Source organism: Plecotus auritus (assembly GCF_963455305.1).
Source record: "Plecotus auritus genome assembly, chromosome: 2".
Taxonomy (NCBI): Eukaryota; Metazoa; Chordata; class Mammalia; order Chiroptera; family Vespertilionidae; genus Plecotus; species Plecotus auritus.
Genome location: NC_137771.1, coordinates 97,663,649 through 97,691,358, shown reverse-complemented (window position 1 = coordinate 97,691,358; position 27,710 = coordinate 97,663,649). Strand labels below are relative to the sequence as shown.

Sequence of the window (27,710 nt, the reverse complement as noted above, 5' to 3'; positions counted from 1 at the left end):
GGCACAGTGACTCATCCACAAATACCTTTATTTGCAAGATGAGATTTTTTACTTTGAGTTGATTTTTTAATAGGATGAGATTTTGATGGGCAAATGGGTGAGTGTGATTTGCATGTGTGTGGGACATGTACTGCTGGGGAGTCATAGGATGGACAACGATTGATAACCTCCAAAATAGTCCCTAATGATTCTCACCTTTTATTATTCTTGTCTTGTGTAGTTCCTTCCCACATATTATAGGGTATTGTGGAAATTAGGGAGTATGGCTGAAGCTGAGAATAGGTCAGGAAAGTGATTGAGATTTCTATCTGACTATTCATTCTGAGAAGCCAGCTGTCGCATGAGCAGCCCTATGGAGAAGGAACTGAGGCCTTTTGCTAAAGTCTGCATCAATTTGCCAGCTTATGAAATTAGCCATCTGGGAAATGGAAGCTCCAGCCCCAGTCCTGGTCTTTTCCAGCACTAGAAATAACAGGGATTTAAAATGGTGGTGGAGTAAGTGGATGCTACACAGACATGCTCCCAGAATCAACTGGAATTACAATTAAAATACAAACAAAAGCCATCCTGAATAATCAACTGAAGAATAGATGAAGAGAACCCTGATAACCAAGTATGGAAAGTGGAGACCACATAGAGACTGGTAGGAAGGGCAGAGGAACCAAAGGGTTGCCACTGAGAACTCTGGGGTCTAATCTCCAAGCTATACCCCCCCACCACCAACAGAGAATACCAGAACTGAGAAATATGTCCACATAACATCTGGCTGGAAATGCAGGAATCTCTTAAAGGGCCAAAATACAAAATTTCATGTGCAGCCACTCACCTTGAGCTCCAGCAGGAGAGGCAGGGAAGGGCAGAATGAACTGAAGAGTAAGTATAAGCCAAGGTTGGGGGTTCTGGGGTTAGAGCTAGGAAGGCAAACACCCTGGTTTCCTGTGCTGAGTCATTTGCTCATGCTGTGGAGGTCATCTTTCTAAGGCAGACCTTTGCTACCCAGGTCACTTTTGCCTGGGGGAAGACAGTTGACCCATGCTATTGGAAAACCCCTTTTCCTACCTGTGGAGTTTCTGAGGCCCATTATGAGACTGAAAATAATAATTAGCCTCCAGGAAGAAGCAATTGCCCCCACCTTATTGGAAAACCTCTCACCTCACCTGTGGACAATTGCCTGAGGCTACTCAAGGCTGAATTCAATCAGTCTGCAGGCAGAGGTGGGTCTCTGGAGGCTTTGAGTCTTTGTCTGATCTAATTAGTCAGAAACAGCATTTGGGTCCCCACTGCAGACACCATCCCAGACCAGGCAACGAGGCAAAAGCCAGTGGGACCCCAAGTACTTTCACATGACACCTGTAGGACCAGCTCCATTGTGGGGGGGGGGGGGGGGGGAGGGAATACAACTCAGAACAGGGGCAACCAAGGTGTGAGACTCAAGGCAAACCCAGCCTCTGGGCTAAGGAGTTCCCAACCGCTGGACTAGTAGGGGTTTCAACTTCTCAGACCTCTATCAGGTTACCCAGGGCCAGAAAGGGACAGTGATTCACATTCACCTGCACTAGAAAAGCTCACAGGAGGTCCAAGATAGATACATCAAGGGACAAGATTCAACAACATCAGAGCAAAATCCAGTGAGCCCCACAAATTGCAGACCCAAAGCACTGTATAACAGCTGGCACAATGACAATGGGGTTGAACCTTAATGGCAGCAAGTTGGGAGGGAGATCCCTTCCACAAATGGGACATCAACAATCAAGTCCCAATTACAACAAGAGAGCTCAAATAATGCACACAAGGGGTATTCCTAGAGCATCCAGCTCAAGGGAACAAAAAGACTGCACCACTGGACTCCTCAAGACCCTTTCTATATAAGGTCACCCCACAGAGACTGGGATGCATAACAGTTCTATCTAATACATAGATATAAATACAAAGAGACAGCTGAAATTGGAGACGAAGAAACACAAATGAGAGAAAAGAAGGAATCTCCAGAAAAAGAACTAAGTGAAATGGAGGCAAGCACTCTATCAGATATAGAGTTCAAAGTAATGGTTATAAAATGCTTAAGGAACTCAATGCAAAACATAACAGCATGAAAAGGGAAATAGAGGCCATGAACAAGAACCAGACAGAAATGAAGAATGATATATATGACTTCAAGAACACACTGGAAGATATTAACAGTAGATTGGATGAAGCCGAGGATTGAATCAGTGATTTGGAAGACAAGGTAGAAATAAGTATCCAATTAGAGCAGCAAATAGAAAAAAATAATTTAAAACCAGAAGGGTAGTTTAAGGGATATCTGGGACAACATGAAACATAACAACAACTGCATTATAGAAATACCAGAAGGGGAAGAGGGTGAACAGAAATAATGTTTAAAGAAATAATGACAGAAAACTTCCCCAACCTGGTGAAGGAGAATGTCACACAAGTTCAGAAGGCACAGACCAAATCAAGATGAACCCAAAAAGACCCACTCCTAGACACATCATAATTAAAATGGCAAATGTTAAAGACAAAGAAAGAATCTTAAAGGCAGAGGGAGACAGAAAGTTACCTACAAAGGAATTCCCATTAGAATGTCAGCTGACTTCTCAATAGAAACACTTCAGACCAGAAGGGAGTGGCACGAAGTACTCAAAGTAATGAAAAACAAGGGCCTAAATCCCAGACTACTGCATCCAGCAAGGCTATCATTTAAAACTGAAGGTGAAATAGAAAGTTTTCCAGACAAAAAAAGGTTAAAGGAGTACATTACCACCAAACCGGCAATACAAAGAAATGTTAAAGGGACTGCTTTAAGATGAAGAAAAGGAAAGAGAGAGGATCATAAGCATAAAGAAAATAAATATGGCAATAAATAAATATCTATCAATAATAATTGTAAATGCTCCAGTCAAAAGACATAGAGTGATCAAATGGATAAGAAAATATAACCCATATATATGCTGTCTACAAGAGACCTACCTCAGAACAAAGGATACATACAGACTAAGAGAGAAGGGATGAAAAAATATATTCCATGCAAACAGAAAGGAAAAAAAAGCTGGGGTAGCAATACTTGTATCAGACAAAATAGACTTCAAAACAAGGGCCATAACAAGAGACAAAGAAGGCCACTTCAGCCCTAGCCGCTTTTGCTCAGTGGACAGAGCATCAAGCTGCAGACTGAAGGGTCCCAGATTTGATTCTGGTCAAGGTCACATGCCTGGATTGCATGCTTGATCCCCAGTAGGTGGCATGCAGGAGGCAGCCGATCAATTATTCTCTCTCATCATTGATCTTTCTGTCTCTCTCTCCCTTTCCCTTCCTCTCTGAAATCAATAAAAAATATTTAAAAAAAATAAAAGACGGCCACTTAATAATACTAAAGGGAATGGTTCAATAAGAAAATGTAACCCTTGTAAACATATATGTACCTAATATAGGAGCACCCAAGTACACAAAAAAACTCTTGATGAATTTTAAGAGAGATATTGACAGAAATATAGTCATGGTAGGGGACTTTAACATCCTGCTGACATCACTGGATAGATCTTTCAGACAAAAAATTAACAAGGAAACAGAGACCTTAAATAATACACAAGATCAGATGGATCTAACCGATATTTACAGAACATTTCACCTCAAAGCAACAGAATGTACATTCTTCTCAAGTGCACATGGAACATTCTTAAAGATAGACCACATGTTAGAGCACAAGTTAGAGCACTGATAAACAATATTGATCAAGTCCATACACGTTCAAGAAGATTGATATAATACCAAGTATCTTCTCAGATCACAATGGCATAAAGTTAGAAATCAACTACAATAAAAATCCTCAAAAACACTCAAATACATGAAGGCAAAATAGCATATTATTAAACAATGAATGGGTTATCAATGAAATCAAGCAGGAAATGAAAAACTTCCTAGAAACAAATGAAAATGAACACACAACCACCCAAAACCTATGGGACATGGCCAAAGCATTCCTGAGAGGGAAATTCATACTACAGGACTACCTCAAGAAATAAGAAAAAGGACTAACAAACTATGTAAGCCAACAACTAAATGAATTAGAAAGAGAACAGCAAGAAAAGCCCAGAGTAAGTAGAAGGAAGGAAATAATAAAGATTACATTGGAAATAAATGACATAGAGACTAAAAAAAAAAAAAAGTACAAAAGATCAATAAATCTAAGAGCTTGTTCTTTGAAAAGATAAACAAGATTGACGAACCCCTAGCCAGACTCATCAAGAAACGAAGAGAAAGGAGCTAAATAAATAAAATCAGAAATGAAAGAGGCAATATAATAATGGACACCACAGAAATACAAAGGGTTATAAGAAAATACTATGAACAACTATATTCCAATAAGCTGGACAATGTGGATGAAATGGACAAATTTCTAGAAACATACAATATTCCAAAACTCAATCAGGAAGAATCAGAAAACCTCAGTAGGCCAATAACAATTGATTAAATTAAAGCAGTAATTTAAAAACTTCCAGCAAACGAAAGTCCTGCACCAGGTGGATACATACAGGAGGATTTTACCAAACATTCAAAGAAGAACTAACACCTATCCTCTTCAAACTGTTCCAAAAAATTCAAGAGGAAGGCACACTTCCAAACTCTTTTAATGAGGCCAGCATTATCCTAATTCCAAAACCAGATAAAGACACTACCAAGAAAGCAAATTGCAGGCCAATATCCTTGATGAACACTGATGCTAAAATCTTCAACAAAATATTAGCAAATTGGGTCCAGCAATATATTAAAAAGATCATACACCATGATCAAATGGGATTTATTCCAGAGATGCAAGGCTGGTACAATATTCACAAATCAATAAATGTGATACATCACATAAACAAATTGAAAGATAAAAACCACATGATCATATCAATAGATGCAGAAAAAGCATTAGAAAAATCTAGCACCCTTTTTTGATAAAAACTCTCAGTAGAGTGGAAATAGAGGGAACATACCTCAACATAATAAAAGCCTTATATGACAAACCTACAGCTAACATAATCCTCAATGGCAAAAACTAAAAGTATTTCTCTTAAGAACAGGAGCAAGACAAGGATGTCTGCTTTTACCACTCTTATTCAGTATAGTATTGGAAGTCTTAGCCACAGCAATCAGACAAGAAGAGATAAAAGAAATCCTAACTGGAAAGGAGGAAGTAAAACTGTCATTATTCACAGATGACATGATATTGTACACAGAAAACTCTAAAGACTCCACCAGGAAACTACTAGACTTAATAAATGAATTCGGCAACATAGAAGGATATAAAATCAACATCCAGAAATTGGTGGCATTTTTATACCAATAATGACCTCTCAGAAAGAGAAACTAAAAAAGTAATCCCATTTATCATTGCAACAAAAATAAAATAAAATATCTAGGAATAAATTTAACCAAGGTGGTAAAAGACCTGTTCTTGGAAAACACTAGGACATTGAAAAAAGACATAGAGGGAGATACAAACAAATGAAAGCACATACCATGTTCATGCATTGGAAGAATTAACATCACTAAAATGTCTATATTTCCAAAAGCAATCTTTATATTCAGTGCAATCCCTATTAAAATAGCAATGGCATACTTCACAGAGCTAGAACAAATATCCCAAAAATTTATATGGAACCATAAAAGACCCCAAATAGCTGCAGCAATCTTGAGAAAGAAGAACAAAGTAGGAGAGATCACAATATCAGACATAAAACTATACCACAAAGCCATTATAACAAAAACACTCTGGTACTGGCACAAGAACAGGCATATAGACCAATGGATCAGAACAGAGACCTCGAAAATCGATCCACACCATTATGGTCAATTAATATTTGACAAAGGAGGCAAGAACATACAGTCTTCAACAAATGGTGCTGGGAAAACTGGACAGACATATGGAAAAAGATAAAACTAGGCCACCAACTTACACCATATATAAGAATAAACTCAAGATTGATAAAAGACTTAAATGTAAGGCATAAAAACATAAAAATCTTAAAGGAGAACATAGGCAGCAAAATCTCAAACATCTCTCATAACAATATGTTTACAGATGCATCACGTAGAGCAAAGGAAACTAAGAAGAAAATAAACAAATTGACTACATCAAAATAAAAAGCTTCTGCAGAGCAAAAGAAACCACCATCAAAATAAAAAGGGAACCCACTGTGTGGGAGAACACATTTGTCAGTGATACATCTGATAAGAGGTTTATATCCAAAATATATAAAGTACTCATGCAACTCAGCAAAAAGAAGACAAACAATCCCATTAAAAAATGGGCAGAATACTTGAATAAACATTTCTCCAAAGAGGACATACAAGTGGCAAGAAACTTATGAAAAAAATGCTCAAAGTTACTAATCATCAAAGAAATGCAAATTAAACCACCATGGGATATCACCTCACACCTGTCAGAATGGCTATCATCAAAAAATCAACAAACAGCAAGTGCTGGCAAGCAACAAGTGTGTAAATATATAAATATATAAAATATATATCTTTTAAAAATTTAAAAATGAGAAATAAGAGCACAGATAGTCTGAAAAAAATAGTCAACCACTAGTTCACTGCTGGTGGGAATGCAGATTGGTGCAGCCACTATGGAAAACAATATGGAGTTTCCTCAAAAAATTAAAAATGGAACATCTGTTTGACCCAGTGATCCCACTTCTGGGAATATATCCTAAAAAACCCAAAACACCAATCAGAAAGAATATATGCACCCTTATGTTCATAGCAGCATTATTTACAATAGGTAAGATTTGGAAACAGCCCAATTGCCCATCAATAGATGAATGGATAAAAAAGCTGTGGGACATTTACACTATGGAATACTATGCAGCTGTAAAAAAGAGGGATATCTTATCCTTTGGGTAGCATGGATAGACCTGGAAAATATTATGCTAAGTGAAATAAGCCAATCTGAGAAAGACCAATTAACATGATCTCTCTTATTTGTGGAATCTAATAAGCAAAATGAATTACCAACAAAATATGACCCAAAGCATGGATGCATGGAACAGAGTGACATACCTTGATGTGGGATTGGGGGAATGTCAAGAGAAAAACCAAAGAACTTGTATACTTATATGCATAGCACATGGACACAAGCAATAGGGTAGTGAAGACCTGGATAGGGGCTGGGGGAACATAGAAGATACCTGTAATACTATCAACAATAAAAATATATTTAAAAAATAAAAAAAGAGAAATAACAGCACAAATAGTCTGAACCTTTTATTAGTTCCTGAATGGTCTAAAAGCATTAAATTCAGAATTTTAGCAACTGTGGTGTTCAAAGAGATCCACATCTGGCCTACTTTGGACAGAGATGCTATATAATGACCCTGCTGAAGCCTACAAAATAACTCCTGTATCTTTAGAATCAGGACATTGGGGGAAATGTTGTTGAAAAGTAAGCTAATACATGAGGATCTTAAACATGACACTATGGAGCTTAAGCGTATTTTTAGGTTAAAGGCCTAAACTTGAAACATTAAAGTGTTATAATTAGATTTGTGTTTTAAAAGATAAAATTATCATCAATATGAAGGATTAAAGGAGAAAAAGACTGAAGACCAAGACACCAATCATGAAATCCAGGAGAATCTGTGAAGAATGAAGTGTGTAACAGCTAGTACTAACCAGCCTAAAACTGGGGATGAGGGATGGAGAGGTACAAAGCAGGTGGTTATCTAAGAAGGGTGTTTGCTCATCACTAGTTCAACTCTCCACAGAAAGTTACAGGATCCTAGTTTTAAAAAGCATGTGAACACAGAAGGGCCATCCCTCTGGAAGAAATGAGTATGGCTCTAGAGCAGGCGTCCTCAAACTACGGCCCGCCGAGGACATTTATCCAGCCCGCCGGGTGCCACTGCCTGTCCTGCTTAGCAGCCAACTCATCCCGGGCCTGCAGTGCGCATAGGAATGTGTTCATAGTTTTTTTTTAAACTATAGTCCGGCCCTCCAACAGTCTGAGGGACAGTGAACTGGCCCCCTGTTTAAAAAGTTTGAGGACCCCTGCCCTAGAGTCTCCTAGAACAGCAAGATTCTTTGCTGTTCTATATCTGCTTTAGGGACTTGCTTCATCTGATTGTGAAAAGGGACAGAAAACATTCTTATTTAATAACCCAGTGATGATTCATAAGCTTTAGCTAACTCTACAATGCAGAGATGTCACTAAAAAGAATAGGCAGGAATTCGGGGGTTCAGATAGGCCTGATGGCACCATGAGATGTTTATTTTGGAGCAGACAATTTTCATGGAAGAGAGGGACAAGGAGGAGGATCTGTAGCCGTTCCTGTATGTTCCTCAACCAGCTCAATGAGGGGTCAAGTGCAGAAGCTGAAAGAGATTGTTTTAAGAAGAATCATGTGAGATGCTGGGGCCGACTATGTGAGTTTGTTTTTAAACTACTCTGGCACAGAAGTTAGTAAACATTTGAGGAATATTAATCTAATTAAGAACATATACTCCATGGTTTGTGTAGCTTTTAAAATTAGCATAAGGAGGCTGGTCTGTTCAATCTCTTCTATCCTTATGTCTATTTAATACCAGAAGAATTTGAAATTGGCAAAATGGATACTAGAAAATGATTTTTTAAACTGGTGAAATAAGTAGTGTGTACAGTATATGGATTGGCTAGAAATGTTGTATAGACATTTCCACTTTTAAATAAAGAATAAGAATCCTATATAATAAAAGGCTAATTTGCAAATCGACCGAACATCAGAATGACAGGTCGCTATGACATGCACTGACCACCAGGGGGCAGACGCTCAATGCAGGAACTGCCCCCTGGTGGTCAGTGTGCTCCCACAGGGGAAGTGCCACTCAGTGAGAAGCCGGGCTCTGGCGAGCGCAGTGGCAGTGGCAGGAGCCTCTCCCGCCTCCACAGTAGCACTAAGGATGTCTGACTGCCTGCTTAGGCCTGCTCCCTGGGGGGAGTGGACATAAGCCATCAGTCAGACATCCCCCAAGGGCTCCCAGACTGTGAGAGGGCACAGGCCAGGCTGAGGGACACCCCCACCTGAGTGCACTAATTTTGTGCACCGGGCCTCTAGTATAATATACTAGTAATAATAGAATGGTAATAATAATGCAATAATTCTTTCATAATAGTATAAAAATTCAGCAAGCTTAGGAGCCTATATGCTTGGGAGTGGCCCCAAAACCTGAGAATTCCACTTGGTTCTGGGTTCAGCCTCTTATAGAGGATATTGTAACCCCATCCAACTACACAATTACCTGGATCATGCAATCAGAATATTGTCACATTTGCCTTGAGTGACCTTTCATGCAGAGGGCCTAAAAGGCCAGACAGATGGGGCTCCACTGGGCTCACACAACTATTTGTATTACTGTGCCTGTACCTGCTACCCATCAATCAGCCTAAGCCTGGCTAAATTACCTTGTATTGAAATGGGGACTCAGAACTGTTGGACATAGAAATTGGGACTCAAACATTTTTTATTTCTAGTCTGCAGAGGCAAGATTTTTTAAAGGAAAGAAATGGGGAAAAAAATAGATACAGAGGCAAAGAAGCATTGAACAGACTGTCAAACTACAGCAGGAAGGCAGAGGAGGTTGGGGGGGGGCACTGTAAGAGATCAATCGAAGGACTTGTATGCATGCATATAAGCATAACCAATGGATAAAAGACACTGGGGGGGGGGGCAGGTAAAAGCATGTACTGGGGGGAAGGGGATGCCGGGGGGAGGTCAATGGGGAAAAAAAAGGAGACATATGTACTACTATTTGTAATACTTCAAACAATTAAAAAAAAATAAAAATAAATAAATAAAATTGTATGATAAAATAACTTTCAATATTTAAAAACAAACAAACAAAAAACAACTAGTCGTGAAGTCCCAGAGACTGTTGCTTCACTTCTCTCTTCCTATTAGAAACTGGTAATAGTTCATGAAGAGATCTTAATGGTTGTGATTAGCATGAGGAGTGAGCTGACAGGGCAGTGAGCATTCTCTGCACTTCTGTGTGGCCATGTAACTGTGCACATAGTGTTGGTGTGATGGGGACTCCAGGAAATACCACATGGCTGGTACTGAGAGGGCTGGCCTCTTGGGGAAGCTGGGAGGCAGTGCCCTCGGCTGGGCTAGCTCTTGTGGCGGGGGGCAGGGTGCTGCCAAAGAGGTCACTCTAGTCACTCTCCCTGCCACACTGGCTTCTGAGCTTGTGTAAGATTATTTTGGACATCTCTAGAAATAACTGGGTGAGCTATGAGGGGCTCAAAGGTCCTCAGCTCTATAGCTGAGGCCCTGAGCCAGCTCAATACAGATCAGTCCCTTTCATGAGACCCTGCGTGTGCCTGAAGCAGTGTCTGGGAACATAAGTTACAAGCTCCTAGCTGAGTCCTGTGTGAGGAGTGATAGAAACAAGTTACTGAGGGAGGATCCTCGAGAAGCACATATCTTCCTAATGGGTCTGGGTCCTGAGCCAGGGTTGGTGCCCCTTTCAGAACAGGGGGTGCTCAGAGGAAGTGACAAGGTAGGTTTCAGGGCCCTCCCTTTGTGGGGATGGTGAGGGAGGCCACCCCACTCCACTCTACCCCAGGAGAAGGCCAGAGAGGAAGATGACAGATTCTTATCTCCCAGGCCCAGGCCCTGAAACTCTAGTCTTGAGAATGTGGGAAAGGGTGGAGCTGTCCATTGGAATCTATGTGGTGCCAACATTGGAGGGTAAAGGAAAACGACTTCTTTTCTCATAACATTTCTGACACCAAATGGATGGGGGAGGTTTCTCCCATTAAACAATGTTGACACTAACCTCTTGGAGTTAGCACAGACCCCACAGGTTAAGGGCTCAGTCCCACAAGACTGTCCCCACTTTGGACACCAATCACAAGTGGTGAGTGCCCAGGTTATCCACACTCTGTCTGACTTGACTATAAATATGGGCTTCCTACAGCCCCCTCCTAAGGCTCAATCATTTGCTATAATGACTCATAGAACCCAGGGGGAAACTTTACTATCACCAGTTTATTATAAAGGATATAATAAAGAACACAAATGACCAGCCAGATGATAAGGTACATAGGTGAGGTCCTGGGAGGGGCCTGAGCCCAGGAGCTCTGTCCCCGTGGAGTCTGGGGTGAGCCACTCTCCAGCATGTGGATATGTCCTGGTCACAAACCCAGAAACTCCCAAGCCCCTTTGTGTAGGCTTTTCATAAGGGTTCTGCTACATAGGCATGATTGATAAAATCATTGAGCATTATTGATTAACTCAATCCCCAGCTCCATTCCCCTCCCTAAAGGTGGAGGGTGAAGTTGAAAGCTTCAACCCACTAAACACATGGTTGGTTCCTCTGGCAACCAGCCCCACCCTCTGAGAATCACCTTGGTTGGGGAAACTCGGGTATGATTAAAAGGGGCTGATCATGAACAACAACAGATATTCCTCTCTCCTCTACCACTTAGGAAATTACAAGGGATTTAGGAGTTCTATGCCAGGAACCAGGAACAAAGACCAAATGTATAGTTCTTATTAAATCACAGTATCCCAGAGCATCAGTAAGGTTTCCTCACTTTAGGGAAGAAGTCACAATGCCTGCCTCACCTGGGGGTTTAAGTGGGAAAAGACAGGTTCAAAAGAGAGGGACAGGATGGCTTTACATGAGAACACGAAGGCTCCACTTCTGCCTGCAACTGAGACAATGGAAAATTCAGTGGGACTGTCTCACCAGGTGGGGGTGGGGGACTTTGCTGACACTGAGAGAGTCAGTCACTGCTGGGCTGAAATGTGAATGTTCTCATGGACTCAGACATCATCTTCAGATAGGTGTGTAGGCCTTGGAGCTGACCAGTCAAAGCAGCGTTTCCAAATAGGAGCAACATAGCCGCCAATAACTGCTGGTCAGTCACTTCACACTGGAAGTTTTAGTGATAGATTTTCTGAAGCAAATACTTTGTGGGGTCTGAGAAATATTCACTAAGGTACATTATTAAAGAGGTTGAACTACTGACAACTGCCTTAATAATTTATTAGACACTGCTATACACTTTATATCTCAGTAAGTAGTTTTGTATGAATAGCAAAAAACCCCTAAACCTGTGTTGGTACATTGTGTTCAAATAGAGAGGTTTTTCTGTGTGGGACCAGCCCATGTTCCTGCAATGATCTTGGAGCTCCTGTGAGTGTGACATTGTTCTCTTAAGGTATATAGGGTTCTTAATATGTCAGAATTTGTCATAAAGGAGAGAATTTGTGTTGCATTTGCCAAGACCACTTATTTAATATGTCAGAATTTGTCATAAAGGAGAGAATTTGTGTTGCATTTGCCAAGACCACTTATTTGAATAATTGATCTCATTTACGAAAGGACAAATAAGGTCCATGTTTATTCTTCAGTATAAGACATATATATTTGACTGTGATACATTTTATAAGACAATGAAATAGAGCTGAATGAAATGATATTCAGAAATAAAAATACACATGATACACACAATCACCACATTATGAATCCATTTTTATTTGTTACCTACATTGGTGCACCTCAGGACTCACTGACATCTACCAGCAGAGACAACTACAAACACGTGTAGTCAGCATATGAACACTCTGGTATCTGACGTTTCCTGCTCTTCTGAATAAGTAGTAGTTGAGTTATAAGCCTTCATGGAAGGTGAAACTGTTTTTATAAAAACTTATTGTAAAAAACACTACCCTACTAAAATGGAGCTAGGAGAAATATCTAGAACTTTTAGTATGAGAAACTTCAGTCAGACTCATGCTATGCAAGGAAGTAATATTAGCCTAGGCATTCAACATCTAGTAAGCCCAGCAGCAAGTTTTCTTTAAGACAGAAAGTAACTTACCTTTGGGAAATATAATTTTTATCCTAAAAAGGCTTTTAGGGGAGTATGATGATGGATGAGAAGAAGGACTTTGACTCTAAATTAAGAAAAAAAGAAAGAAGTGAAAAAATAAAAAAGAGCAAAAGCAAGGCTGTGGCTCAGAGAACTGAGGTGTGTGGTGATGTGCCCTAAACCCACCATTGGATTGCCAGAGAACAGAGAGCTGGACTGAGTTTACCGATCAGGTCCAAATGAGGCTCCCTCACCTGGCCTACAGCCAACTGAACAAGCACGTGGATGCATGCTGGCTTCCCTTGACTAATTGCTGTGGTAGGGTAGTGGGGCAGGCGAGATAAGAAAAGAATGAAATCTAGAACAAGACCCTCATTTCTCTAATATCAAATCCATATTTTTATTCTAAAACAAGAAAAAAATTGTTATATTTATTGATTTTTATAAAAATGGTGAAAATATAAGTATTCACACATCTTTCAAAGCACGCTCACATCAAAATATGTGGTGACAATGTCAGCATGCCTAGTTACATCTTTGAGGAAAGAAAGCAAAATAATATTGTCAGACAAAAAAATAAACAACTAAAAAGAAACCTATGGTACTCAACAAACATGAGAATTATCTGATTTTAACCTAGAAATCTATTCCCCAGGTTAGTTCAGGTGAGAATCCATTTCAGGGATTTTTGTGCTACAAACTGGAGCATGAGCCTTTCTCCCTGACTTTTAAATAGCAACAGGTTCTGTGTAAGTGATGGTATCTTATAAATTACAAATGTGGACATGCTTTTTCCTTAACAGTTTGTGAGGTTTATTTCTCTCCAGGCAGTGGGAAGGGCCACATCCATGCTTAATTTCCTCCATTTACTAAAGGAATGGCAACTGCCTGATTCAAGTGAGTGAAGCCATATCACGTCATTTAGAGGGTGGAGAAGAAATACAGGCTTTCAAGTCCTAATGACTTCTTGGAAAAAACTATCACAATAGCCACAGTCTAGCCAGACTTAGCTTCCATGGGTCATGCTGGTTGACTCCTTCACTGAACAAAGACTCCTTTCCAATCAGCAATCTGCCCATCAGGGCTCTGGCTGGAACAGCCTCACAGGGGTGCGGAGGAAGGCAACAGGATGAGCAAGGGGCTGAAATGCTCCCCTTTCATGTAACTCTAGACTGTGATCATCAACTCTACCATGTAAACCGCCCGCAGCTCTCCTGTGAAAGGTGCCCTGCTGGCATGGGGAGGCCTCCTCATGCAAATGTGGAAATTTAATTACAAATTCAAAGGAGATCCAGTTTCAAAGTAGAGTATCCCCTCTAAACCTTTTCTGGGGAAAAATCACACCCACTAAGTGCAGGGTCATCAGTGGATTAATTTTGCAAAGAAATTTGGCCTAAGCGCTCTCTTGCATGTGTGGTAGGGCTTGGGGAAAGTTTATCTGCCAACGCAAGGCAGGGAGTGGATGCAAACTGCGCATCACGCAGAAGACCTCTGTTCTGCCTGGTAGAGAACGCACACTACAGGACAGAAAAGCCTTCCATGCGGGCTTTCAAATCAGACCCTTGTGTCTTATTTAGCATTTGAGTAAAGGCCAGCGCTCTGTGGTCTGAGTATTAATGCGTGCACTGGCTTGTATTTTTCCAGACTCTATGAATACCATCAGCTAAAGATAGCGCAGCAATATAACACTTCAGTCACAGGGCTTTTTTTCTAAGGAAACTAAATTAAACATTTTAAGCATAGTCACATAACAGGAACTGGAGAAGCCAACCTTGGGTAAATGCATGGGCCAAAGGAAAGAAGAAATGCAGCATGGTGTAGGAGCCATGGGTAGGGAAGGTCCATTTTCTAGTACAACCACTAAATTGTCATATGGCCTTAACTAAATTAAACATTTTCTCCTTTCTCTACTTCCTCTTTACCTTACATGTGAAAATAAGGGCATTGCTCAAATAGTGGTTCTTGGCATGCTATAAGGATTCACTGGGTGGATATGAGAAATAATGAAGAAAAGCCAATGCAAGTTAAAACTGCCCTCAGTGATGCGGCCACCAAATTATTCTTAGTTCATTCCATTGCTTTTGTGACAGCAAGATCCTAGAACAATTTACAGCCAACAATAAAGACATTATTCTAGCTAATCTCAGCAGAGCAGATATTTGGACATGGAAGTGTGAGGAAAGTGTTAAGAAGCCAGTGGTGAGCTTGGTGTTGGGTGTGTAACTAGAGTTAGTGTGTCTCCGCATCGCCTCTTCTTCATGATGAAACTGCGCCAGCTCATTCCTGAGAGGCCCTGTGCCTTTCTGTGCCGAAGGCAGTTGGGCTCATGACCTTTATTCAGCATCCATGATGAAATGGTGCAGGAGCTCAGGAACAAGAAAAAGCGTCCACTAGAAATCATTCTCATGTCCAAAAAATGAGCACTTTTGCCTTCTGAATGCTCTTTCTTCCCAACCACTGAACCTTGTGAGACTCCATGTAAGTGAGATCATGAGGCTTTGAAAGTGTTTGCGTTACTTGAGTACCATTTCCCAGTCTCTTCAACATTGCAAAGCATAGCACTGTTCTTCCACAGGCTGCCCAAGACCTATCTTTCCTTGTTGACAAGTGCAGCATGAGAAGAGCTCTCATCACTGTTGACATCATTCCAAAGGTTTGTAAAGACCACCCGTAAACAGATGTTTCCTTCACTACCTCTCAAAACCAGCAGGTTGCACGAAGATGAATGTTCAATCAGAAAAAAGCAGGGAATGCACTAGGAAACTGTGTGTCATTCATTTGAAATAGAATCAGCTACTTGGGAGAAACTGATGCAGTTGGGGGGAAATGCAGAATAAACAGAAGATAGGATGTCTGAAGCCTCGTGCCTCATGATTCAAAGAAAGCTTATGTTCCAGAATGCAAACTATTTATCAATTGTGTTCACCTGATTTCAGAACAAATCAAAATAATAAGAAACTAAGTGTTCAAGGGCACAACAGACTTTGCATTTTTTCTGGCCATATGATCACCCCTTTGAAAGGCATCATTTAATGACTAGAAGCTGTTTTCTTCCTCTAAATTCATCCTCCAGGTTTTAAAAGAAATCTCTAGTATGATGGTGTCAGTAAACTGAGAAGTAGCAGACATAATGCATTTAGTCCATTACTAAAATCAAGAAATAAAAATAAAACATAAAAAACTCCAGATAGCAGGGAAATAGCTTCCAAGTGTGCACTACCATGGGGTATGGGGAAGCGAGAGAGGGGTGTGAGGCTTGCCTGTGCCCCCGGGACCAGAGTGCTGGGAGGCCCCTGGAACCAGAGGCTCTGAGATCAAATGCCGTGGCCCCCACGTTCCCAAGGCCGCCAGTCATCATAGGGGTCAAGGTATCAGAACTGCTGATTTTTCAAAAAATCTCTAAGCAGCAGCAATCCCAGCGGTTTTCCTGCAAAGCAAACAAAATATGACTCTTGTTAATTCAACAGAGCTTTTAAAATTGTAATTAGTTGGTTGTGCCCTTAGGAAAACCACACACGATTTTTTATAATGTATGTGTGTATGTGAGAGAAAAAAAAGAAACCCTTTGAAGGAGTCCAAATGCTTACCAGAGTGGGGTTGGTTTTTTTTCAGTTTATGCAAGATATTTCAATACTATTTGCCATATCGAAGGACAAGGCCTCTTTGTTCCCTCAGAAGCACAGCCAGCTCCCGAGGCTGCTGCCACCGTCCGCTCTATCAGCTCAATCTGGCATCAAAGTGAGACTGCGGGTTGCGAGTGGGGAGACCTCCACTCACTCTAGGCCCGCGTCTGACCTGGCCCACACACCGTTTGCTGCCCTCCGTCATTCCTATAGACCTGGGGTGTCCCAAATTTGTCTCAAGGCTCCAAATAATGCAGTGGGAACAGTGAAATGCTGCTGTTTCTAGAGAGATTTTTAGGGTGTTTCCTCAATGCATCAAAAAACCACTAACAAATTGCAGGAGATTTATATGCCACAATTTACGTTGTGGATTATGCCTTATTCATAGGGCCTGGAAGTCCTACTTTTTCCACAGAAATAATCTCCAACCACCAGATTTCTAAAATCAATATTATCTCAAAGTTGGTTTTTCTCATAATAGATCTTGCCAAAAACCCCATCTTAGCCTAGCAGGAAATATTGTGAAGAATGAGCTATTTTTTAAAAAACATGAGGCTGCTCCCAGAGTTCATATCTTAAGCTTACATTTTAATCTGAAAACAAAAAGTAAAAAAATAAACTCGGAAGTGGCCACATTGTGTGGACCTGAAACACTCGTCCTGCACCTGCAGGGGCCAACGGGACCTCTGTGGCTAGACAGAGCAGCGGGACCCAGGAAGGGATGGTGGCAGCCCAAGTGACTGTCAGGAAGCAGACAGGACCACGTTCAGAGAGAGGGCTCCTCGAGCTGTTCCAAGAAGGATGGTCCTATATAACGGCTCAGTGCTTTAGTCTTTGTCCCTGTGACTGTTCACAGATTTCAGGATAAGTAGTAGACTCCTAAGTAAGTGACCTTTACACCAAAGGCCAAAGGCATTTCTAACACTGTTTTGTGACTTCTATTATGACGTATTGATTTATTTCTACCCGGTCTTACTCTATAAAATATTCAAGGCAGCTTACAAGAATATACACAGTCCAATAGACAAACAAAAACCTCAAGACCAGAATAAATACAAATCCGAATAAAAGATTAAGAGCCAATGGGTCTCTTTGGACTGGAGCAGTTGCCAGTGGCCCGGGAGGAGCTAGGCAGGCCCTGGGCCACTTTGGGAGCTTGTGAGGTGCTGGGTCCCAAAACTCCAGGGCATCTGCCAGGCTGGCCTCGGTAGCCACCGAATTCCCAACCCCAGGCCAATCCGGAGCACTTGCCACCTCCTGCACACCCCACAATTTGTTAATTGCTGGAAATCCCAAGCATAGGACAGCCACATTTGTTTACAGGATAAAAGATTAATGCCAGAAGGCAGCAACAATGCAGGTTCACAAATTTTAAGTCCTACATAGTTGTTAAAATTGAGCTGCACAAAGGCCTTGGACTCATTGCCCTAGGTTAGGGAGCTGACTTATCCCCCAACAAGAACATAAATATTGGGGTTTCTATGAGCCTTCTATAATATAAGTACTTTTGCTTGGGCTTCTCCTTTAGGGCATAAATTGGGCTAGCTTACTGATATAACAGAAGATATCCATGTGTAAAACTATCTCTTAAGAATTCCAACAAAATTCTAAGCAGGGTAGAGTCCTTGGGGTCCAAGATTGGGTGAAGACCAGGAGGCAGCTTAGGAGAGAAAAACAATGTGGGTTTTAGATTCAGAGACCCTAAGAGGATGACATTCTACTACTGACCAGCTGTATGGCTTTGGGTGAGTTACTGAGTCTTTGAGTCTCTAAGGCTTGGTTTACCTGTCTATGCAAAAAAAAATCTATTACTTCCTCTGATTTAACACAGCTGTTGTAAGGACCACCAGAGGCAGTTTCTGTTCCATTACGGGCACCTATTGAGCACCTACTATGTGCCAGGCACTGGTCTCAAGACATTGTTTGGATTATCTCAGTGGAGCCACTTAGAAACTTAGGAAGTAAGACTATCCCCAACTCACAAACCAGGAAACTGAGGTTTCTCAGCTAGAAAATGGCAGAGTCTGGGTGCAAATATTGCGATCTTTGTCTCCCAGCCCACCTCACCCAAAACACCACTCTGCTTCCCACATAATGCAACAAACACTGGATTTCTCTTAAGGACTACACACAGCTCTTCAGGAAAAGGACTGCACACAGGTCAGCACCGAGACCAACCTTTCAAATGGGCCTCTCCTGGAGACTATTGGGTCACAAGGTCTTGAGCATCAGAGCAGCAATTCTCCTAGGAAAACCAGAAGACATTTGGGGAAAAATAAGAACTTTTTGTATCAGTTCCTGACTTATGAAAACACTTGAGTCAATTATTTTCTACTGAGTAGAAAGTTCTTGAAACCTTGCTGCTAATGATCCTCTGACAGATACGATGAGTCCAGCTCAGGCACAACCCCACTCTGCCCTGCAGCTCCTGTCATCACTACCCTCCCTCAGAGTCAGGGACAAAGAGCCCGTCACCTAACGACACCTGAATTTCACATATGTGTGTGCTGCCCAAACCTCCTTGGACACATTCACTTAGACAAAGCACGGGAGTCAGGACAGACTTGGATTGCAGTGACTACAACAGCCGTGGGCAAACTACGGCCCGCGGGCCGGATCCAGCCCGTTCGGCTGTTCTATCCTTCTTCTGAGTGGGCGGATTTATATCCGCCCATTCAGTAGAAGCAACAACCTCTCAATCTTCCAGAGGCTCCTTGTAATGCCCACGGACGCGTCCCCCGACATCACCCTGGGAATGCGTAGACACGTTATCATGGTGATGTAGGGAGACACGCCCCTGGAGGGCACAGTATCAGAGCATTAGCTAAAAAGGAGACCAACAACACTGTTCCCACTGAAGTTGATGTTTTAAAGACCAAAAACCTTTCAACCCAGTCTACATTGCCATCTACATCTACGTCCCGGGCATAATTTGGAAGTTGCACTAAAGAAAATGTTTAATTTACTGTTTACACATTTTGTTCTTTTCTATTTGTTTTAGTTTTAAATTATTTTATTATATTTAAGTTTAATTTGAAAGGCTTTTGTACCTTTCCTTTGTTAGGCAATTTTATTTTGCCTTTGCCATCTTCAATATAAGGTATGTTATTGTGCTATGATTCCTCCATTTTTTGAAGTTTCAAATTATAATAATTAGTGTTTACATTCTTCTTGTTAAAATGTTTGAAATGAATAAAACTATTGAAATTAAAAAAAAAAAAGACCGTACCCTTTTATGTAATGATGTTTACTTTGAATTTATATTAGTTCACACAAACACTCCATCCATGCTTTTGTTCCGGCCCTCCAGTCCAGTTTAAGAACCCATTGTGGCCCTCGAGTCAAAAAGTTTGCCCACCCCTGGACTACAAAGATGCACTGGACACAGAAACTGCTTCGTCCAAAAGTTTTCAAATTCAGCAGACAAGAGTCAAGTGCTACAAGAGAAGCTCAGGAAGACAGAGAAAGCACTTCCAATTGGGGGTTGAGAAAAGCCATCTTAAAGGAGGTGGCATTTAAAATAGGCCTTAGAGAATCGTCATGATTTGGGCTGATCTGGAGAAAGGAGTGGAGACAAGACTGGACCTGAGGTCAAGGGGTCTTGGAACAGGTCTGGACTGTTGGCTGTGCCTGCTGGGCACAATGGGGAGCACTTGAAGACTGTTTGATCAGGAGTAATATGATCAGGTTGTAATTAAAGAAATCATGATTGGTGAATTAGCGAAGAGAGCCAATGGAGGTTGAATATCGGCTCATGGGTTATTTTATTAGCTTGGTGAATTGGAAGAAGAGCATGTGCTAAGGGAGTAGTGCTGGGAATGGAAAGGAAGGTAGAAGGCACTGGGAGATAAGGAAACGGGTCACATTTATTCAGTTTTCCTTCCTTCAGCCCCAAAGCATTTACTGTCTGTAGTAGGTGCTGGTTGAGTTCTAATAGACTTGTAGTTTGGGAATGCTTTGTTCCTCCCCACAGAGAGCTGCGTCTGATGCAAGATGGGTTATATATGGATGGTTGAGTCATAAGAAAAGCTTACACCATCTCTTCAGCTTCCTCATCCACATACTGAGGAGAACAGTGCCTGTTCCAGAGGATTGGTGTGAGGATTAAATGAGTTAATATTTGTATAGCAGTTAGAACAGTGCCATATAACTATAATTTTTATAATAATGAACTGGCGTGGGGAGACAAAATGGCGGCGGAATAGACGGATGTGTCCTGAGCTTTGTCCTGGATCAAATAGAGTGAGCGGCTGAAATGAGTGGAATTCAGCCCAAATTGGCAAAGGAAACACAACTGGTGAGACAGTTTGCAGCCAGGAAGGGCAGAGGTCCCCTGGATAAAGGTGAAATCAGGATCTAGGCAAGAGAGTCTGCCGGACTTGTGTGCCCAGAGGTTCAGGGAAAAACTACATGGCGCCAAGCCGCGTCCCTGAGGACAGGCAAAGTGTCTGACTGAAAAAAGGGTCCACAGGACTGTGGGAGGTAGGGGATTTTGGACCTTGGAGTCTGGATTTTGGATCTGAGCTCAGAGGCAGCCCTGAAGGGCTGGCTGGACCGCGCAGTGCCAGCAAGAGAGGAGCTTGCAGGGACGCAGTCCTTTCTTGCTCTGGGGCCTGTGCCTTTCTTCACTGAACCTAGTTCATAGGACCTTTTGGTACAGACACTTATCCATGGCTGAGGTGCGGAAGAAGGTGTGGACTTGTGGAATCTCCGGAGAATGGGTGGTGGTCCAGGAGAGGTGGTAGTGAGTCTGATGCTGAGTCATACCTGAGCTCCAGTCACCATTTTCTCCTGAGAGATATCCCCTCCGTCTAGTCTCCAGGCAACCAATACAGCCACACCCAGATCCCACCCTGAATAATACAAAGGAATCTGAATACTCTCTGAGGTCATAGGAACTTGCCTAAAGAGAAATCTTTAGCCTCAGCAATGGGGAAACTGAGAAACAGTACAGCACAGATGACTGGGATCACAAGCCATCCAAAGGAACGATACTTCACTTTTTTCACTTTTATTTTTTTAATATCCTTTTTTTTTTCTTCTTTTCTTCTTTGTTTTCCTGTTTCTGTTTGTTGCTTTATTTTCTATTTCTTTTCACATTATTTTTTCATTATTATTTTTTATTTGCTATTTTTAATTTTTATACCATTTTTAAATCAAATTTTTTGTAAATTTATTATTATTATTTTCTTCTCTTTCTTCTCATCCACGTATTCCCTTTCTACTTCCTTAATACTAAATTGAGGTCCTCCCCATATTCATCCAGTTCTTAATTTTATTTTTAGTATATAAGCTCAGCCTCTATAGATTCTGCCCCAACCCTCTTTGCTGGGTATGTGGTGTTTGTATTTCTTTTGTTTTATCTATTGGTTCTGTGGTGTCTTACCCCCATATATATATTTTCCTTTTTCTTCCTTTGTCTTTTATCTCTTATCTTTTTCTCTCTCTTCGATAACATTTGTGCTCTCTTTTCTCTGGCCTAACTCTCTTTTCTCAGGTGGTCATTTATATTGGGGTTATTGGTGTCGTGAGTACATTTGTGCTTAGTTCCCTCTGTGTTGTGTCTTGTTGAGGTGAATTTTATCATGCCTGGAAAAAGGACTTGAGAGCAAACCACATAACCAGACACCTGGAGAGGAAACTCCATCCATGAATGGGTCAATAACACCCCAGACCCAACTATAGGGGCAGGAAGAATGCAGCAGTGAGGGAAAGAGCATGAGTGAGTGAGGGAGTGAAAGAGGAGTGTGTGGTCAGGTGGTGTGTGTGTGTGTGTGTGTGTGTGTGTGAATGAGGCACAGTTAGATACCATAGGACCTTCAGGGGCAGGCTAATCAGGCTCGCCTAACTAGGCAGCTTCTGTTACCATTGCAAACAGTACCAGGAGGCCAACTTGTCCTCAGAGGCCTAGCCTTTTTGAAGGGGAGAGCTGCTGTAATTGAGTTCCCAGCCTCAACTCCACCCAGAGTGCCCTCAGATAACACCTGGGACTCTACAGCCACCCCTGCCAGGGACATGCTACCTAGGCTGTGATCCCACAGTCAACAAGGCTTCAGCCACCCTCGGTGCAGGCTCCTGTGAGTTCTGAAGCACGCTCCCCTCTGACCGGTCCAACGCTTTAGCCCAGGGCACTGCAACCATGTGAACAGCAGACATGGGAGCAGCCCGCTCCTGTCCAAGGAGCAGCAGCCCCGCGAGCAACCTGCCCCAGGCCTAAGAGCAGCAGCTTCATGTGGCCTGCCCCTGTCCAAGGAGCAGCAGCTGTGTGAGTGGCCAGTTCCCCTGTCTGAGGAGCAGCAACCAAGAGAGCAACTTGCCCCATTCAAGGAGCAGCAGCCCCTTGAGCAACCCACTCACGACTGAGGAGTGGCAGCCCCATGCAGCCAGCCCCCGTCTGAGGAACAGCAGCTGTGTGCAGCCCGCAACCTGCACCTGTCCAAAGAGCAGCAGCTGTGCCGCACGAGCAGCCAGCCCCCTTCTAAGGAGCAGCAGCTGTGCAAGCAGCCCGCCCCCATCTGAGGAGCAGCAGCTGTGTGAGTAGACTGCCCCCTTCTGAGAAGCAGTAGCCACATGAACCTCCTGCCCCTATCTGAAGAGCAGCACCTGTGTGAGCAGCCCACCCCCTACTGAGGAGCAACAGACACATGAGATGCCTGCCCACATCTGAGGAGCAGCATCTGTGTGAGCAGCCCGCCCCCATCTGAGGAGCAGCAGCCACATAAGCAGACCGCCCACATCCAAGGAGCAGCAGCCCTGTGCAGTCCACACTGGTCCAAGGAGCAGCACCCACACACAGCCTGCACCTGTCTGATGAGAAGGAGCCGGGTGAGCGGCCCATCCTTGTCCGAGGAGCATCAACAGCTCAAGCAGCTCACTCCCACGCAAGGAGCAGCAGCCACACAAGCAGACCACCCCCATGTCCGAGGAGAAGCAGCTGCACAAGCAACCCACACCCGTACGAGGAGCAGCAGCCCTGCAAGAAACCTGCCCCTGTCCAAGGAGCGGCGGCATCACAAGCAGCCCATCCAATCTGAGGAACAGCAGCAGCACGCAGCCAGCCCCCATCTAAAGAACAGCAGCCATGCAAGCAGTCCGCCCCTGTCCGAGGAGCAGCAGGCACGTGAGCAGCCGGCCCCCGTCCAAGGAGCAGCAGACACGAGCAACCCACCCCCATCCGAGGAGCAGCAACCTCATAATCAGCCCACTCCCATCCAAGGAACAGCAGCTATACGAGCAGCCTCCCCGACCAGCCAGAGGAAACACCACTGCTGCGAACAGCACCCACCAGAGGAGCTGCTGCCAACTGAGAAGCAGCTGCTACTGTGACCAGCCGAGGAGCAACCACAGCCAGAGAAGCCACTGCCACCCAAGAAGCAGCCTCTGCACAGCTCGACATTTAGATCAGTCGGAGAGACCAAAAATGAGTAGACAAAGATACTCCTAAAGGAAAGAAAATGAGGAATCGCCAGAAAAGCTGCTAAGTGAAACAGAGGCATGAAATATGTCAGAAAAAGAATTCAGAATAAGGGTCATACATTTCATAAACCAGATGGAAGAAAAAATCAACACCTTATGTAAGAATCAAGAAGAAATGAAGAGTGATAGAGCTGCAATAAAAGACACCATGAAAAGCTTCAACAGTAGACTAGGAGAAGTGGAGGACCAAATTAGCGAATTAGAAGACAGAGAAGCAAAACACAGAAAAACTGAATTGCAACTGGAGAAAAAAATTAAAAGACAGGAGGAGAGCCTGAGGGAGCTATGGGACAACATGAAACGAAGCAACATACAAATAATAGGGGTTCCAGAACAACAGGAAGAGGAACAAGGGTTAGAAGACCTATTTGAAGAAATAATGTCAGAAAACTTCCCTGATGTGGTGAAGAAAAAAGTCACACAAGCACAGAGTCCCAAACAGGATGAACCCGAAAAGACCCACACCAAGACACATCATAATTACGATGGCAAATATTCAGGACAAAGAGAGAATCTTAAAGGCTGCAAGAGAGAGACAGAAAGTTACATACAAGGAGCTCCCATTAGATTATCAAATGATTTCTCAACAGAAACACATCAGGCCAGAAAATAATGGAAGGAAACTTACAAGGTGATGCAAACCAAGGGACTGAATCCAAGAATACTCTATCCAGCAAGGCTATCATTCAAAATTGAAGGAGAAATAAAAATCTTCACAGACAAAAAAAACGCTAAGGGAGTTTATCACTACCAAGCCAGCAATGCAAGAAATGCTAAAGGGACTGGTATAAAAAGAAGAAATAAAAAGGTAAGAAAGAACACAGACACAAAAAATAAAAATGACTACAAACAAGTAAGTACCTTTCAATAATAACTTTAAATGTAAATGGACTAAATACTCCAATCAAAAGACATCAATTGGCTGAATGGATAAAAAAAAACACGACCCATATGTATGCTGTCTACAGGAGACCCACCTCAGAAAAAGGGACTCATACAGACTGAAAGTGAAGGGATGGAAAAACATCTTTCAGGCAAATGGAAATGAAAAAAAAGCTTGGGTAGCAGTACTTATTTCTGACAAAATAGACCTCAAAGTAAAGGCCATAACAAGAGATAAGGAAGGCCACTTCATAAAAATAAAGGGATCGATACAACAAGAGGATATAACCCTGATAAACATATATGCACCCAATGCAGGAGCACCCAAATACATTAAAAAAAAACTCCTGGAAGATATCAAGGGAGAGATTGACAACAATACAATCATAGTAGGGGACTTTAATACACCACTGACATCACTAGATAAATCCTCCAGACAAAAAATCAGCCAAGAAACAGCAATTCTAAATGACTCACTAGATCAGATGGACCTAATTGACATCTTCAGAGCATTTCACCCCAAAGCCACGGAATATACATTCTTCTCAAGTGCACATGGGACATTTTCAAAAATAGACCACATATTGGGTCACAAGCAAAGTCTCCCCAAATTCAAAAAGATTGAAATCATATGAAGTATTTTCTCAGACCATAATGGCATAATATTAGAAATAAACTACAATAAAAACATTCCAAAAAATTGAAACACTTGGAAGCTGAATAGCATGCTATTAAACAATGATTGGGTTATAACTGAGATCAAAGAAGAAATTAAAAACATTCTGGGGAGAAACCAAGATGGCAGCATGGGTGAACACCTAAGTTCCTGCCTCGCACAACAATTTCAACACTACAACTAAAAGACAAAACGGACACCATCCAGAACCACAGGAAAGTTGGCTGAGTGGAAGTACTACAACTAGAAGGAAAGAGGAAAGCACATTGATACTCAGAGGAGCTGCAAAAGCCTGAGGTAAGGAGACGCGCGTGGAGAGGATGGGCGGATGAATGCACGGGCGGCTGAGTGCACGGCTGGCTTTCTAAAGAGGGAGGGAGACGGAAGCTCCCGACTGCGCTGAACTCCAGTCCCAGGCGAGACTCTGGGAAATCAGATTCATTCGGGGGGAATCTGGACTGTCAGGAAAAGAGAAAGCACTCTGAGACTCGGGAGCTGCGCAGGGCAGAGGTCCGGAGGCGCGTGTGTGCAGTGAGGACTGACTGCTGAATGCACGGGTGGCTGAGTGCACGGCTGGCTTTCTAAAGACGGCGGGGGAGACAGAGGCTCCTGACTGAGCTGAATTCCAGTTCCGGAAGAGTTTCTGGGAGCCAAGACTCATTTGGGAAGAAACTGGACTGTCTGGCAGTAGATGAAACTCGAAGGCAGCTTTCTCTCAGAGGTACTTGCAGTGATTGCTGGGGGACACTGAGACCCAGGGGCCTCATGGGGCAGGGCTGATGGGAGGCCAGGGCTGTCGGCTCTACCCTGAGGCCCCACCCCATTCAAGCTGAGCACAGAGGCTTTTGCAATTTTGCAAGTCTTGTCCCATAAGTGTGTCTCCAGCACAGAAGTTCTCCCAGCATAGACACAGCTGATCCTCACAGCCAATTGGCCTGGAGGTCAATTCCTCCCAGTGATACCAACAACAAGCAAGACTTAACTACTACAAGGCTGAGCACACAGTCCACAAAGGGGTGCACCAAGAGTGTCCACCTCAGGTAACTGGGGAGGCTGAGCCACTGTGCCCTAGAGGACACCTACCACACAAAGCTACTCTACCAACTCATGGAAGCAGCAAAAATGCGGAGACAAAGAAACAGATCGCAAATGAAAGAAATGGAGGAAAACAAATGACTGGATATAGAGTTCAAAACCACGGTTATAAGGTTTTTCAAGAATTTCCTAGAAAAGGTCGATAAAAGTAGTGAGACCCCAAGAATATGAAAACGGAACAACTAGAAATTAAACATACACTGACTGATATAAAAAATATTACACAGAGACCTAACAGCAGACTAGAGGACCGCAAGAATCAAGTCAAAGAGTTGAAATACAAAGAAGCAAAAAACACTCAGCAGGAAAAGAAAAAAGAATCCAAAAATTTGAAGATAGCGTAAGGAGCCTCTAGGACAAAGGTCCTCAAACTTTTTAAACAGGTGGCCAGTTCACTGTCCCTCAGACCGTTGGAGGGCCAGACTATAGTTTAAAAAAAAACAACTATGAACAAATTCCTATGTGCACTGCAGACCCGGGACGAGTCGGCTGCTAAGCAGGACAGGCAGAGGCACCCGGCGGGCTGGATAAATGTCCACAGTGGGCCACATGTGGTCCGCGGGCCGTAGTTTGATGATACCTGCTCTAGGACAACCTCAAGTGTACCAATATCTGAATTATGGGGGTGCCAGAAGAAGAGAGAGAGCAAGATACTGAAAACCTATTGGATAAATAATGACCAAAAACTTCCCCCAACTGGTGAAAGAAATAGACTTACAAGTCCAGGAAGCACACAGAACCCCAAACAAAGGGAATCCAAAGAGGACCACACCAAGACACATCATAATTAAAATGCCAAGAGCAAAAGACAAAGAGAGAATATTAAAAGCTGCAAGTGAAAAACAGTTAATCACCTGTCAGCTGATTTCTCAACAGAAACTATGCAAGCCAGATGGGAGTGGCAAGAAATATTCAAAGTGATGAAGAGCAAGAACCTACAACCAAGATTACTCTACTCAGCAAAGCTATGATTCATAATTGAAGGTCAGAAAAAGAGCTTTACAGATAAGAAAAAGCTAAAGGAATTCATCACCACCAAACCAGTGTTATATGAAATGCTGAAAGGTATTCTTTAAGAAGAGGAAGAAGAAGACAAAGGTAAAGATAAAAA

General features: G+C 42.6%; 1 protein-coding gene across 1 annotated transcript in view; it reads right to left on the bottom strand.

Moving 5' to 3' along the window:
• Positions 1-13,225: 13,225 nt before the first annotated feature.
• The window catches only part of MYLK4 (myosin light chain kinase family member 4), a 101,002-nt gene continuing 86,517 nt past the window's right edge, over positions 13,226-27,710 (bottom strand). Inside the window, exons 11-12 of the mRNA XM_080655972.1 lie at positions 18,649-18,715; positions 13,226-16,274 (exon numbers count right to left, since the gene is read on the bottom strand). Coding sequence (XP_080512098.1) covers positions 18,674-18,715 — 42 coding nt within the window. The 3' untranslated portion in view covers positions 13,226-16,274; positions 18,649-18,673. The remainder of the gene's footprint in view (positions 16,275-18,648; positions 18,716-27,710) is intronic.